At 45.4% G+C, this 16,666-nt stretch overlaps 1 protein-coding gene across 1 annotated transcript in view; it reads left to right on the top strand.

The window, feature by feature from the left end:
- Positions 1-2,388: 2,388 nt before the first annotated feature.
- The window catches only part of LOC140193905 (G protein-coupled receptor 137Ba-like), a 48,033-nt gene continuing 33,755 nt past the window's right edge, over positions 2,389-16,666 (top strand). Inside the window, 2 exon segments of the mRNA XM_072251058.1 lie at positions 2,389-2,430; positions 2,433-2,792. Coding sequence (XP_072107159.1) covers positions 2,404-2,430; positions 2,433-2,792 — 387 coding nt within the window. The 5' untranslated portion in view covers positions 2,389-2,403.

The following is a 16,666-nucleotide window of genomic DNA, read 5'->3' on the forward strand; positions in this document are numbered from 1 at the left end:
ACCAAGAAGGTTTGGACAAGGGAAACACAGGAGCACCTACAGGACTGCTTTGAATCGGTGGACTGGGCTGTATTCAGGGATTCATCTTAGAACCTGGATGAGTATGCTGCAGTTGTTACCAACTTCATTAAAACCTGTGTGGATGAGTGTGTGCCCACAGAGACTTCCTGTACATTCCCAAACCAAAAGCCATGGATGAACCAGGAGGTACGTCGTCTGCTGAAGGCTAGATCTGTGGCATTCAGGTCTGGTGACCCAGGCCTGTACCAGAAAACCAGGTATGATTTACAGAGGGCTATTTCAAGGGCGAAGAGACAATCTCGAACGAGGTTGGAGGTGACATCAGGTGCACGGCAACTCTGGCAGGGTCTGCAAGACATTGCTTCCTACAAAGCCAAACCCAATAGCATGAATGGCAGCGATGCTTCACTAGTAGATGAACTCAATGCCTTCTATGCCCGCTTTGAAAGGGAGAACACAACTACAGCTGTGAAGATCCCTGCTGCACCTGATAACCCTGTGATCTCCGTCTCAGAGGCTGATGTTAGGCCATCTTTAAAGGGAGTTAACCCTCACAAGGCGGTAGGTTCTGATGGAGTACTGGGTAAGGCTCTGAAAACTTGTGCCAACCAACTAGTGGGAGTATTCAAGGACATTTTCAACTTCTGACTGCAACGGGCGTAAGTTCCCACTTGCTTCAAAAAGGCAACAATTATACCAGTGTCTAAGAAGAATAATGTGGGCTGCCTTAATGACTATGGGCTGGTAGCACTCACACCGACAGTGATGAAATGCTTTGAGAGGTTGGTCATGACTAGACTGAACTCCTGCCTCAGCAAGGACCTGGACCCATTGCAATTTGCCTATTGCCACAATAGGTCAACGGGAGACACAATCTCAATGGCTCTCCACATGGCTTTAGACCACCTGGACAACACAAAAACCTATGTCAGGATGCTGTTCATTGACTATAGCTCAGCATTTAATACCATCATTCCCACAATCCTGATTGAGAAGTTGCAGAACCTGGGCCTTGGTACCTCCCTCTGCAATTGGATCCTTGACTTCCTAACCTGAAGACCGTGCAGATTGGTGATAACACATCCTCCTCGCTGACAATCAAGACTAGCGCACCTCAGGGGTGTGGGATTAGCTCACTGCTCTACTCTCTATATGCACATGACTGTGTTGCTAGGCATAGCTCAAATACCATCTGTAAATTTGCTGACGATACAATCATTGTTGGTAGAATCTCAGGTGGTGAAGAGAGGGTGTACAGGAGTGAGACATGCCAACTAGTGGAGTGGTGTCACAGAAACAACCTGGCACTCAATGTCAGTAAGCCGAAAGAGCTGATTGTGGACTTCAGGAAGGGTAAGACAAAGGAACACATACCAATCCTCATAGACGGATCAGAGGTGGAGAGAGTGAACAACTTCAAGTTCCTGGGTGTCAAGATCTCTGAGGATCTAACCTGATCCTAACATATCGCTGTTATAAAAAAGGCAAGACAGCAGCAGCAGCTATATTCTATTAGGAGTTTGAAGAGATTTGGCATGTCAACAAATACACTCAAATACTTCTATAGTTGTACCGTGGAGAGCATTCTGACAGGCTGCATCACTATCTGGTATGGCGGGGTTACTGCACAGGACCGAGAGAAGCTGCAGAAGTTTGTAAATCTAGTCAGCTCCATCTCGGGCGCTCGCCTACAAAGTACCCAGGACATCTTCAGGGAGCGGTGTCTCAGAAAGGCAGCGTCCATTAATAAGGATCTCCAGCACCCAGGGCATGCCCTTTTTTCACTATTACCATCAGGTAGGAGATACGGAAGTCTGAAGGCACACACTCAGTGATTCAGGAACAGCTTCTTCCCCTCTGCCATCCGATTCCTAAATGGACATTGAATCTTTGGACACTACCTCACTTTTTAAAAATATACAGTATTTCTGTTTATGCAGGTTTTTAAAAACCTATTCAATATACGTAATCGATTTATTTGTTTATTTTTTTTTCTCTTTGCTAGATTATGTATGTATTGTATTGAACTGTTGCTGCTAAGTTAACACATTTCACGTCACAAGCCGGTGATAATAAATCTGACTCGGATAGCTGTTCCTGAACCTGGTGGTGCGAGTCCTGAGGCTCCTGTACCACCGTTCTGACGGCAGCAGCCCATTCAATCCACGCTGCAGGTGAAGGGTTTCGACTTGCCCTCTTCCCTCCACGGGTACGTCTGCCCCACCGGGTTGGTCCGCGTTCCGTTCTCGCCGCTGAAGGCGCGAGTGTTACGCGGGCGCGGCCAGAGCCTCTCACACGGGGTGAGTGGTCATGTGCTTCCTCCTGCCCGTCTGCAGCCAGGAGCAGGAAGTTGTATCGTGCAGTTGAAACGCAGGAACTCCGATGGCTTCACGAAGCCACGGGCTCCGGGTAAAGGGATGGACGCAGGAGGCGAGGCGCGGCTCTTTCCCACCCTGTCTCCAGCCATCCCCTCCTCCGTGAAGCTGGGGCTGACCATCGCCTACACTGTCTTTTACTCGCTGCTCTTCGCGTTCGTCTATGTCCAGCTCCTGCTGATTCTACACTATCGGCACAAGAGACTGAGCTACCAGACGGTGTTCCTGTTTCTCTGCCTGATCTGGGCTGCTCTGAGGACCGTTCTCTTCTCGTTTTATTTCCGGGACTCTGCGCAAATCAGCTCGCTCGACCCCTTCTCCTTCTGGCTCCTTTACTGCTTCCCTGTTTGTCTTCAGTTCTTCAGTTTAACCTTGATGAATCTATACTTCACCAAGGTGAGTACAGCCTGATTACCTTTTTGTTATCGTCGACGAAAGAGACCCAGTTGTCCCACTGCGTTCCTACAGTGGAGTAGGTAAAATAAGTATTTTTATTTACTTCTCCTTTTTAGTTGCCCTTTTATAGAAAAGACATCATTAAGCTGGAAAGAAACACAAACTCAGCAGATCAGGCAGCATCTATGGCGGGGAATAAACATTCGGAGACCCTTCATCAGGACTGGGGGACTGGAAAGGAAGGGGACAGAAGCCAAAATAAGAGGTTGGGGGAGGAGGAGTACAAGCGGGCAGGTGACAGGTGAGGAAGGATCTTGGTCTGAAACATTGACTGTTGTTGCTCTCTGTAGATGCTGCCTGACTTGCTGAGTTCCTTCAGCATTTTGTGAGCGATATTTAGGTGATAGGCGAGGGAGAAGGAGGGAGGGGTGATGAAGTAGGAAGCTGGGAGGAGATATGCAGAAGGGATCGAGGGCTGAAGATGGAGGAGACTGATAGGAGGACAGTGGACCATGGAAGGAAGAGAAGGAGGAGGGGGACCAGAGGAAGGTAATGGACAGGCAAGGAGAAGAGAAGGAGTGCAAAGAAGATTTACCAGGATGTTGCCAGGACTCAAGGGCTTGAGCTATAGGAAGAAGTTGGGCTTGTTAGGACTTTGTTTCTTGGGGTGTAGGAGTCTGAGGGGTGACTTTATTGAGGTGTATAAGATCATGAGGGGCATAGACAGGGTGACCATCACCTTTTTTGTCAGGGATAGGGGACCAAAATCTAGAGGGTGAAGGTGCAAGGAGAAGGGAAAGACTTACAGGAGCCCTGAGGGGCAGCTTCTTTATAGAGATGGTGGTGTGTATATTGGAACAGGTTGCCAGAGAAAGTAATACACAAAACTCTGGTTAGGCCACACTTGGAGTACTGTGTCCAGTTCTGGTCACCTCACTATAGGAAGGATGTGGAAGCATTGGAAAGGGTACAGAGGAGATTTACCAGGCTGCTGCCTGGTTTAGAAAGTATGCATTATGATCAGAGATTAAGGGAGCTAGGGCTTTACTCTTTGGAGAGAAGGAGGATGAGAGGAGACATGATAGAGGTGTACAAGATAATAAGAAGAATAGATAGAGTGGATAGCCAGCACCTCTTCCCCAGGGCACCACTGCTCAATACAAGAGAACATGGCTTTAAGGCAAGGGGTGGGAAGTTCAATGGGGATATTAGAGGAAGGTTTTTTACTCAAAGAGTGGTTGGTGCGTGGAATGCACTGCCTGAGTCAGTGGTGGAGGCAGATACACTAGTGAAGTTTAAGAGACTACTAGACAGGTATATGGAGGAATCTAAGGTGGGGGCTTATATGGGAGGCAGGGTTTGAGGGTCGGCACAACATTGTGGGCCAAAGGGCCTGTACTGTGCTGTACTATTCTATGTTCTATGTTTTAAGTTGCTGGAGGAACTAATCCAGTCTGGCTGCATCTATGGGAGGAAATAGATAGTCAATAACTGGATGGAGACCCTTCAACTGGCCATTTCTCACCCACAGAGGCTGCCTGACCCACTGAGTTCCTCCACCATCTGTGGATTGCTCCAGACTCCAGCGTTTGAGATCACTTGTATCTACCAGAGAAAATAGTTAGGTCTGGTACAACAATGACATGAATATTTTCTAAATGTGGAGCAAATTCAGAAATTGGAAGTGCAAGGGGACTTGAGAGTCCTAGAGCAGGTTGAGTCGGTGGTGAGGAAGGCAATGCAATATTAGCATTAATTTCAAGAGGATTAGAATATAAAGGCAAGGATGTAATGCTGAGGCTTTATAAAATGTTGGTTAGTCCACAACTGTGGAGGATTATAAGAACTTTTGGTCCCCATATGTAAAGAAGAATGTGCTGGCATTGGAGAGGGTCCAGCGGAGGTTTACAAGAATGATATTGGGAATGAAAGGGTTAATCTATGAGAAGACTTTGATGGCTCAGGGCCTGTATTTGCTGGAGTTTAGAAGAATGAAGAGGGATCTCCTTGAAACCTACTGAATATTGAAAGGCCTAAATAGAGTGGTTAAGGAGATATGTTTCAAACAGTGGGAGAGTCTGGGACAAGAGGACACAGCCTCAGAATACAAGGACATTCCTTTAGAACAGAACTGATGAGGAATTTCTTTAGCCAAAGGGTGGTGTGCCTGTAGAATTCATTGCCGTGGACAGCTGTGGGGGCCACGTCACTGGGTATAAGCAGAGGATGATGAGGTCATGGTTAGTGAGGGTGTCAGTTACGGGGAGAAGGAAGCAGAATGGGGTTGAGAGGGAAAATAAGTCTGCCATGATTGAGTGGTGGAGTAAGCTTCTTGGACCAAATCACAGAATTCTGTCCCTAGGTTTTACAATCTTATGAGGGCCAAATGCGGGCAAATGGAGTAGGTCAGATTTGCCAGCATGGATGAGCTTGGCTGAAGGCTGTTTCTATGCTGTATGGCCCATGCCTCTCCTCTCTGGGCCCTGCAAATATGTTTGACTGACAGGCACTGTAAAGTTAAGATAGGAGAGGTGAAGGTGAACAGAGAGGTAAGACCTGAGGTAAATGGGGGCACACAAACATAGAGCCAAATGAGCCCATACTTCAAAGGTGAAAGATTGTGTTCAGGCAATGTCCCCAGGACATCCAGAGCCCTATACACCTCCCGGCGTGTGATCGCCATATTAAAGCAGGAATCCCAGAAGCCAAGATATCACCTACACATTCATGTTGAGAGGCTTAGGGACAGGACCCCTTTATTTAGTTTATGGGATCACTTATTTGAGAGGCAGGTGAGCTGCTCTCTAACTTTTCATTTGAATGACGATTTTCTGCCAATGCCGGGGACATACAAGGCTGTAATGCTGGAATCAAAGCAAAACGAGCTGCCAGAGGAACTCATCCGATCAAGCGGCATCTGTGGAGGGAAATGGACAGTTGTCATTTTGGGTGAAGGGTCCCCTCCATTGTTGCTTCCTGACCTGCTGAGTTCCAGAAGGATTTTGTGTGTGTTGGTCAAGATTTCCAGCATCTGCAGAATCTCTTGTGTTAGTGATTGTTCAAATGAGTTGCACCCTTCCCTCAAATGAGTTGCACCCATCCCTCTACCAGGGAGTAGAGAGTTCAAACACCTCTCCAGAGCTTACTGGAGCACATACACTGGATGGACACAAAACACACCAGCACAGTGCAGCTGCCGTGACAGTAGAGCAAAAATGGTTGACCTTTCTCTCAAAATGACCATAAGACCGTAAGACATAGGAGCAGAATTAGGCCATTTGTCCCATTGAGTTTACTCCACCATTCAATCATGGCTGATCCTTTTTTCCCCTCTTCAACCCCACTCCTTAGCCTTCTCCCCATAACCTTTGATGCCGTGTCCAATCAAAAACCTATCAATCTCTGCGTTAAATACACCCAGCGACCTGGCCTCCACAGCTGCCCATGGTAATAAATTCCACAAATTTACCACCCTTTGTCTAAAGAAATGTCTCCACACTTCTGTTTTAAATGGACTCTCCTCTATCCTGAGGCAGTGCCCACCTTGGGAAACATCCTTTCTGCATCTACTCTGTCTAGGCCTTTCACCATTCGAAAGGTTTCAGTGAGGTTCCCCATCATCGTTCTAAATTCCAGCAAGTACAGACCCAGACCATCAAACGTTCCTTGTATGATAACCCTTTCATTCCTGGAATCATCCTTGTGAACCTCCTCCGAAAGTCCAAATATACACCATCCACTGAATCCCCTTAATCTATCCTACTTGTAATCTCCTCAAAGAATTCCAACAGGTTCATCAGGCAGGATTTTCCCTTAAGGAAACCATGCTGACTTTGTAGTATCTTGTCCTCTGTCACCAAGTACTCCATCACCTCATCCTCAACAAGTGACTCTAACATCTTCCCAACCACTGAGGTCAGGCTATCTGGTCTATAATTTCCTTTCTGCTGCCTTCCTCCTTTCTTAAAGAGTGGACTGACATTTGCAATTTTTCAGTCCACTGGCACCATGCCAGAGTCCAATGATTTTTGAAAGATCATTAGTAATGCCTTCCCAATCTCTAATGCTACCCCTTTCAAAACCCTAGGGTACAGTTCATCTGGTCCGGGTGACTTTGTACCCTTGGGTCTTTCAGCTTTTTGAACGCCTTCTCCCTTGTAATAGTAACTGGACTCATTTCTCTTCCTTCACACCCTTCAACACCTGGCACACTGCTAGTATCTTCCACAGTGAAGACTTATGTAAAATACTTATTTAGTTTATCTGCCATCTCTTTGTCCCCTGTTATTATTTCTCTTGCCTCATTTTCTAGTGGTCCTATATCCACTCTCATCTCTCTTTTATTTTTTACACACTTGAAAAAGCTTTTCCTATCAACTTTGATATTGTTTGTTAGCTTGCTTTCATATTTCATCTTTTCCCCTTGTAATGATTCTTGTAGTTGCTCTCCGTAGGTTTTTAAAAGTTCCTCTGTTTTACCACTAATTTTTGCTTTGTTGTATGTTTTCTTCTTTGCTTTCATATCAGCTTTGACTTCCCTTGTCAGCCACAGTTGTACTATTTTGCCATTTGAGTGTTTCTTTGTTTTTGAAATACACCTACCCTGCACCTTCCTCATTTTTCCTGGAAACTTGCACCATTGCTGCTCTGATGTCATCCCTGCCAGCAACTCCTTCCAGTTTACTTTGGCCAACTCCTCTCATGCCACTGTAATTTCCTTTTTCCCACTGAGATGCTGCTGCATCAGACTTTACTTTCTCCCTATCAAATTTCAGGTTGAATTCAATCATATTATGATCATGCCTTTAAGGGTTCTTTTACCTTAAGCTCCTTAATCACCTCCTGTTTATTACATAATGCCCAATTCAGTATAGCTGATCCCCTAGTAGGCTCAAAGACAAACTGCTCTAAAAAGCTATCTCATAGGCAATCAACAAACTCACTCTCTTGAGGTCCATTTCCAACCTGATTTTTCCAATTGACCTGCATGTTGAAATCTCCCATGACTATCATAATATTGCCCTTTCAACTTGTCTTTTCCATTCCTTTTGCAATCTGTGGTCCACATCCCAGGAAGCCTGTATATAACTGCCATCAGGGTCCTTTTACCCTTGCAGTTTCTTAACTCAACTCACAAGGATTTAACATCTTCTGATCTTATGTCACATCTTTCTACTGATTTGATGCAATTCTTTACCAGCAGAGTCACGCCACCCCCTCTGCCTACCTTCCTATCCCTCCGGTACAATGTGTAACCTTGGATGTTCAGCTCCCAACTACAACCATCCTTCAGCCATGATTCAGTAATGGCCACAACATCATACCTGACAATCTGTAATAATGCAGCAAAATCATCCACCTTATTTCTTGTACCCCATGCATTGAGATTTAACCTTTTTGATTCTGCATCCCTAAAACACTGATACTCATGCAGCTGGCTGCAATTATGTCCTATCTGCCTGCCCTTCCTGACGGTCTGACTGCATGCTATCTTTACTTTTTTTTTTACCATCTATCCTATCCTGAGTCCCTTCACTCCCGTTTCCACCACCCGCCAAATTAGTTTAAACCCTTCCCAACAGCTCTAACAAACCTGCCCGCGGAAATATTGGTTCCCCTTGGGCTTAGGTGCAACCTGTCACTTTGGAATAGGTCATACCTCCCCTAAAAAGAGATCCCAATTATCCAAGAACCTAAAGCCCTGCCCTCTGCACCAGCTTCTGAGCTATGCATTAATATGCCAAATCATCCTGTTTCTACCTCACTGGCACGTGCCACAGGCTGCAATCCAGAAATTACTACCCTGGAAGTCCTGCTTCTCAGTTTTCTGCCTAGCTCTCTAAATTCTCGCTTCAGGACTTCTTTGCTTTTCCTTCCTATGCCATTGGTACCAATATATACCAAGACATCTGGCTGCTCTCCCTCCCCCTCCAAAATACCTGAGATGTCCATAATCCTGGCACCTGGGAGAGCGTCCCATTCATGTCCACAGAATCTCCTGTCTGTTCCCGGCTATTGAGTCCCTGTCACTACTGCTCCCCTCTTCTCCCTCTCTCCCTTCTGCACCATGGACCCATGCTCAGTGCCAGTAACCCGGTCTCTGTGGCATTCCTCTGGGAGGTCAGCCCCCACAACAGTATCCAAAACGGCATACTTATTATAAAGGGGAATGGCCACTGGAGTGTTCTGTGCCAGCTGCCTATTCACATTTCTATTTCTCCTGACAGTTACCCAGCTACCCACCTCCTGCAACTTTGGGGTGACTACTTCCCCGTAACTCTGATCGATCGTCTCCTCACTCTCCTGCTGCACAAGCTGGAGGTCATCCAGCTGCTGCTCTAGGTCCCTAACACGGTCTTCAGGGAGCTGAAGCAGATGTAGTTCCCTGGGAGACTCTGGGTTTCCCAGGACTCCCATGAAGAACACACAACAGCCACTGACTACACTAGGTACAGTAAGAGAGAGAAAAAGGAACCTTAACAGAAGCTTACCCCGAGCCAGCACCTCTCTTGAGCCAAAGCCTCCTTTGAGCCAATGACTGAGTGTTAAAAGGGAAGTTTGGTGTCGAGAATGTTTTGCCAAGAAAACCACTCGATGTAACAGACCCATAAATCTGTTGTCAATCTGTGTGTTGTGGTATGAGCTAGCAAAAGTGAAATTAAGAGATAGGAAAGGAAAAAGACTCTTATTTCTTTAGACCATGAGGAAAAATAAAAAATAAGTTTGGTGGACCCAGTGTTAAATAACTGTTTCTGAAACCAGTCATTAATAGCTGGAAGTGACCTTTAAGAAGAGGAAGTATCACATAAACAGGGTGAAGTGTTGATGGTTCATAGACACAACTGACTCAGACTCATCAGTTGTCTTGGAATAGTCATAAACAAGAGATTCTGCAGATGCTGGGGATCTTAAGAAACACTCCAAAAATGCTGGAGGAACTCAGCAACTCATGCAGCATCTATGGAGGGGAATAAACTGTGGACGTTTCAGGCCGAGGGCCTTACCAGGACTGGAAAGAAGGGGGGAGTAAAACCTAGAATAAGAAGGTGGGGAAGGAGTATAAGCTGGCAGGTGATAGGTGAGACCAGCTGAGGGGGAAGGTGGGTGGGAGGGACGGAGGGAATGAAGTTAGAAGCTGGAGGCAATAGGTGGAAGAGTAAAGAACATCTGAACCTCTTGACCATGGCTGCGTGCTTTTATGCATTGAGTTGCTGCCATATGATTGGCTGATTAGATATTTGTATTAATGAGCAGGTGTACCTTGAGTTTATGCCACCATATACCACCTTGAGATTCATTTTCTTGTAGGCATTCACAGTAGAACAAAGGAAAATTATAGAATCAATGAAAAACTACACACAAAAACTGACAACTAATATGCAAAAAAAGACAAACTTCAAAAAAACAAAACATAGGTAATAAATAAGTAAATAGATAATACTGAGAACGAGTTGTAGAGTCCTTGAAAGTGAGTCCGTAGGTTGTGGAAACATTCCTGAATTGAGTGAAGATATCAAGGCAGAGGTTGACAAACTAAATCAGTGAGGGTGCTACGTTGAGAAAAGCAGAAGCTTCAGCTAAAACTGTCACTTTTGGCTGATTTCAGTTCTGTATTTTGTGCTTTCATTATCCTGTGGCAGATATGCTAAGTTCCTAGATTTGAAAATGTCTGTGGCTATCCTTCCCCTACATAGACTCAATCTGCTAGACCTGTGTGATATTCTTGAGGCATTTTAGTTTCACTGCAGACTCCTTCACCTTCCCCCACCTCTCTGGTCTACTGATCATGCCCAAGTTTCTGAGCCCCATTACTGGCGTTATTCCTTCCACTTCTAAGCTCTGTGTTTGCCTCCCTAACAGTGGGCCACTTCCTCCATTAAGACTTTCTTCAAGGTTCAAGATTGTTTAATGTCATCCCAGTACACAAGTGTAAAGGAGAACAAAATAATTGTTACTCTTGATCTGATGCAGCACAAAAATCACACACACAATAAGATAAAGAACAGAGTATATATAATGATATAAGATAGTTTGTACATCGACTGATTTGTGTCCAAAAAGTGATACAGGTTTCCCCCGCCATCTGAAGGTACAGCATTCCGATGAAACGGTTCGTAAGCTGGAATGTCGTAAAGCGAAGAAGCAATTACCATTTATTTATATGGGAAAATTTTGTGAGCATTCGCAGACCCAAAAATAACCTACCAAATCATGCCAAATAACACATCAAACCTAAAATAACAGTAACATATAGTAAAAGCAGAAACGATATGATAAATACACAGCCTATATAAAGTAGAAATACTTTTCCACAATCATTACTGAACTGTTCTCTGTAGCGAAAATCTCATGCAAGCACCGTCGGCAGAAAATCTCACGCAAGCGCTGTTGGCAAGAACACTCTCTCCAGTAACCTTTAAGCTATGAAGCTGCCAAATCATACCAAATAACACATAAAAATACACAGCTGATATAAAGTAGAAATAATGTATGTACAGTGTAGTATCACTTATGGGAATCGGGACAGCGCCAAGCACACTGATGATGGTGTGTTAGGCTGAGTCGTTGCAGATTGGGGTGGTGCAGTGGCCCCCACCCTCCGGGCTGCCGAGCGATACATTGCCGCGAAGCATGCAGGAATGCAGCAGTATCAGGGAGGCACACAGCACATCTTTAAGAAAAAAGCCAAAATAAACAAGCTAATTAATTAGGTGCCGCCCGACACGTAATTGTCGGCTCAGATCAGTGTCGATTTCTGATTGCGTCGTCTCTGATCTGGGCCGACATTTACGTGTGGGGCGGCACCTAACTAATTAGCATGTTTATTTCGGATTTTTTCTTGAAGATGTGCTGTGTGCCCCCCGGCTACTGCTGCATTTTCCACGAATCGGTATCTGTCCGCGACCTGGAGGTTGGGGTGGTGGGACACTGGGGTGTCATCTCGTCATCGTCTGTTTCCATTAGAGCAGGCAGCTCATCTTCTCCTATCTCTGCCCGCCTCGATGTCGAAGGTCGAGGTTCGTCATCTGCTGTGGCTGATGTGGAAGGCTTGCTTGACTGCTGAGCCTCGTGCATTTTTCTATCACACAGTTCTTTGTAAGGACTCAAACCATCCTGCAAATATCTCCTAAACCAACATACCCTTTCAAAATTAAAGTTGTACTTTATCATTACTCATTTGGTTTTGATTGTTATCCTTTTTCCTTCCAATTGCATCAGCTCTTCATCTGTCAGTTCTTGGTCATGGGATGCCAAAACCTCTTCAATATCATGTTCGTCAGCTTCCACAAGCCAAACTCACTTTGTCCTTACTTCATTCACCACGATCAAAACTCTTAATTATGTCTAGTTTTACGCTAAGTATAATACCCTTACGAGCTCTTTCAGGCTTTTCCGATACCTTAGAACTCATCTTGCAAACAGCTGCTCACAGGCTCGTGTTTAAGCAATGCTGGCGAAAATCCGGGGGAGAGTGGCTGCTCAGGGCGCGCGCTGCCTTTTATCGCACGCTGATTTTTTCGTGCGCTGATTTTTTTTATATAACAGTGAAAACACTCTGAAAGCGAAAACAGGGTATTAATGTAGGTCTTTCATAACAGTGAGGTTTTGTAAAGTGAACGTTCGAAAAGTGGGGGACACCTGTACCAGGCACAGGAGTGTCTGTACGTAAGATGACTGTGACAGGAAATGATCAAGTAGTGGTGGTGGGGGTTGTGGAGGGGTGGGTTACTGGGTGGAGGTGTTGATCAGCCTCACTGCTTGAGAGAAGTAACTGTTTTTGAGCTCAGTGGTCCTAGCGTGGATGCTATGCAGCCTCATAACAAACAGACCATGAGCAGAGTGGGTGGGATCCTTCACGATATTCCTGGCACTTTTCTGTGTATATGTCCTTAATGTAAGCTGGTGCCGATGATGCGTTAATAGTTTCGACTACCTGTTGTAGAGCTTTTCTGTCTGTCGCACTGCAGTGAAGTTGAATGAGACTAGAACTAGAACTCAGACGTTTAGGGTGAAAGGTAAGATATTTAAGGGAAATTTTAGGGGGAACTTCTTCACTTAAAACTTGGTGCGAGTGTGGAACAGGCTGCCGACAGAATTGATAGTGTGGATTTTGGGTTCCTGCCTTACAAGGCGCAAAACGAAAGACTGTGTGGCGCGCCACTCCTCACACAGACAGTAGGTGGCCGTTGACTCACGAAGAGTTCATCCGCCCTTTGACAGGTTTTGTTTTTAGTCCTGCTGGGTGCCTACACACCCTCCTCCCTGGTTAACCGAAGTGCACCAAGGGGCGTGCTGGTTGTCACTGACAACCCGACCCGAGACAGGTAGTACTGGGCTACGTGGTACCGGTGGCAAGGCAAGGCCCTGACCTGACCTGCCCCCTAGGCCTGAGTCGACGTAGTAGTAGTAGTAGTAGCAGTATTTTGGGTTCAATTATGATATTGAAGAGAACTCTAGATAGGTACATGGATAGGAGAGGTATGGAGGGCTATGGTTTGGTACAGGGCAATGGTACTAGGTAGAAGATCAGGCTGGCATTGTCTAAATGTGCTGAAGAGTCTGATTCTATGCTGCAGTGCTTTATCATTCCAATATTACCTTCAAGTACCTAAAATATTAAAGATATTGGTATAAGGACTCAAGAAAATAAGAGCAGGGGCACCTACTCCACCTCTCAAGTCTGCCTGCCATTTTATATGTTCATGACTGATCTGCCCCAGATCTCAACTCCTCTTCTTTGCCTGTCCCCAGACACTTAAATCCCCAATGTTTCATGAACTTACCTACATTTCTTCATGAACAGCAGATTGGCGCAGCCAGGTGGAGTTTCTCCACAGCTCCAGCCACCTGAGTTTGATTCTGACCTCGACTGCTGTCTTTATGCAGGTTGGACATTTTCCCAATGTCCACATGTTGCTTCAGGGTCCTCCAGTTTCCTCCCATGTCCCAAAAACAGGCAGGTTGGCAAGTTCATTGGCCGCTGAAAATTGCCCCTGGTACGTAGATTAGCGGCAGAATCTAGGGGAGGTTGACAGAAAAGTGAGGAGAAAGAAATGGGTTGGGTATAGGATTGGTGTAAAAATGGTGAGGCCTCAATAAGTTGACATCCATCATGAAGGACCTCACCACCCAGGACATGCCCTCTTCTCATTACTGCCATCAAGGAGGAGGTACAGGAGCCCGGGGACATACACTCAGTGTTTTTGGAACAGCTTTTTCCTCTCCACCATTGAATTTCTGAATGGACCATGAACACTATGTCACTTTTGCACTACTTATTTGTTTTAAATATTTCTTACTGTACCTTACAGTAATTATTATTTACTGCATTGTACCATTGCCACAAAACAACACAACACATTTTATTTATTTTATTTTGAGATACAGCACAATGCAGGCCCTGCCAGTCCACAAGCCCATGTAGCCCTACTACACCCATGTGGCCAATTACCCTACTAACCTGTACGTCTTTGGAATATGGGAGGAAACATACCGGAGCACCCAGATGAAGCCATGGGGAGAAAATACAATCTCCTGACAGACAGCAGTGCGATTTGAACCCGGGTCACTGGTGCTGTGATGGTTTTACGCTAGCTGCTATGTTGCTGTGCTGCCCATGACGTATGTCAGTGATAACAAACCTGATTCTGATGGGTTTGGGTATAGGACTGTGTATAAAATAGTGTCAGATGCTTGTGTGGACACGATGAGTCAAAGGTCCTGTTTCTGTGCTGTGTCTCTCCCTGACAACAGAATACCTACAACATGCTAGCCTCCATCACCTTTTTGAGGTAAGGAAATTCCGAGTTATTTGCTACCTACACAACAAGATTATTTGAAGAATGCCAAACATCCTTCTGTGAAGTATTTCAGTGAAAGAATTTTTGGGGAATTCCAGCTTCACTAAGTATCACTTTCTAATTGCAGTTTCGATAGTAGATGGCAGGGGCGCTGATTATGGAAGTCTATAAATAGCAGCAGAGCATTCAGTGAGATCTCACCATGGTTTTTCGTCTGTTTAGAGTACTAAATAACAAAGAGGGAATGTTGCCAAGTGTGTGTGGGATGACAAAACTGGATGTGTGACCTTTTTACAGTGGTGCCTTTGTGGACCCTACAACCAGGCATCAGGGTGAGGAGCCTTAGCGGACACATACTCTTCTGTCATATAAACATTTCAATTTGACCTCCCATTCCCATTCCCATTCTAACATGGCTGCCTATGGCTTTCTCTACTGCCATGATGAGGCCACACTCAGGCTGCAGGAGTAAACGCTTCCTATTTTGTCTGGGTAGCCTCCAACCTGACAGCATGAACATCGATTTCTCCAACATCTGCTAATTTCTGACCCTCATCTTCCCCCTTTTTCTATTCCCCATTCTGGTTATCATCTCACCCCCCTTCTCTTCTCCTCACCTGCCCATCACCTCCCTTTGGTTCCTGTCCTCCTTCGCTTTTTTCTATGGTCCACTGTCCTCTCCTATTAAGGTCCATCACTCACCACCAGTGAGCACATTTACAAGGAGCGTTGCCACTAGAAAGCAGCATCCTTCATCGAGGTCCCCACCGTCCAGCCCCTGCTCTCTTCTTGCTACTGCCATCGAGAAGGAGGTACAGGAGCCTTAGACCCACAACATCAGGTTCAGAAGTAGCTGTTACCCTACAACCATCAGGCCCCTGAACCGGTGTGGATAACTGCACTCTTCTCAACAGATTCCAGAACCTGCAGACTCACTTTCATAAAGTCTAGAACTTATGATCTTGGTATTCTTTTTAAATTTGTACAATTTGCCTTCTTTTTGCACAGTGGTTGTTTGTTAGTCTCTGTTTGGGTGTAGTTGTTCATAATTGTATTTCTTTGTTTTCCTGTAAATGCTCGCAAGAAAATGTATCTCAGGGTACCTTGATAATAAATTTTATTTTGATTTTGATTTTGGACTCAGCGGGTTGATCAGTGTCTTTTGGGGGGGGGGGGGTGGGAATGTACTTGGTCCTGAATGTCAGGCACAGTAACTCACACCCATTCAATTTAGTTCTCTTGTAGTTCTTTATTTTCCTGTGAATGCCTGCAAGAAAATGAACCTCAAGGTAGTAAATAGTGACATATAGGTACCCCAATAATTAATTTACTTTGGAGTTTATTGGATTCTTCTTTCTTCAGTCCTTTATCTCTTCCATCTAATCCCTTTTTGGTTTCTTACTTCAATCCCCCTCCTCCCCCCCACCCACCTTTACCCTCCTCTGGTATCACCTGTCTGTCACATGCCAGCTTGTACTCTTCCCCTGAGCAGCATGGTAGCGTGTGGGTGGGACAGTAGTGTGGTGCTTAGTGTAATGCCTGCGACCTGGGTTCAATTCTGCTACTGTCTACAAGGAGTTTCTACGTTCTCCCTGCATCCCCATGGGTTTCTTCCAAGTGCTTAGGCCTCCTTCCTCCCAAGGATGTACAAGTTAGGGTTAGTTGTGGGCTTGCCATATTGGCACCGGAAGGATGGCAATGTTTGCAGGCTGCCTGCTTCACATCTTGGACTGTGTTGACAGTTGATGCAAACGACACACTTCACTGTATGTTTCAATGTACATCTGACAAATAAAGTTAATTTCTCTATTTTTTCTCCTACCTTCTTAGTCTGGCTTCTGCCCTTTTCCTCTCCAGTCCTGATGAAGGGTCTTGGCCTGAAAGGTTGACTGTACTTTTCCCGTAGACACTGCCTGGCCTGCTGAGTTCCTCCAGTACTTTTTGTATGTTATTCTGGATTTCCAGTGTCTGTGGAATCTCTTGTGTTTCCAACTGGAATAACCAGACCTGTGTACAAAGTGTTATTCCTTTGACTCTTTCTGTCCCCTATTGCTTTATAAGTCTACAAGCTGT

The sequence above is a fragment of the Mobula birostris genome, chromosome 2 (assembly GCF_030028105.1).
Source record: "Mobula birostris isolate sMobBir1 chromosome 2, sMobBir1.hap1, whole genome shotgun sequence".
Classification (NCBI taxonomy): domain Eukaryota; kingdom Metazoa; phylum Chordata; class Chondrichthyes; order Myliobatiformes; family Myliobatidae; genus Mobula; species Mobula birostris.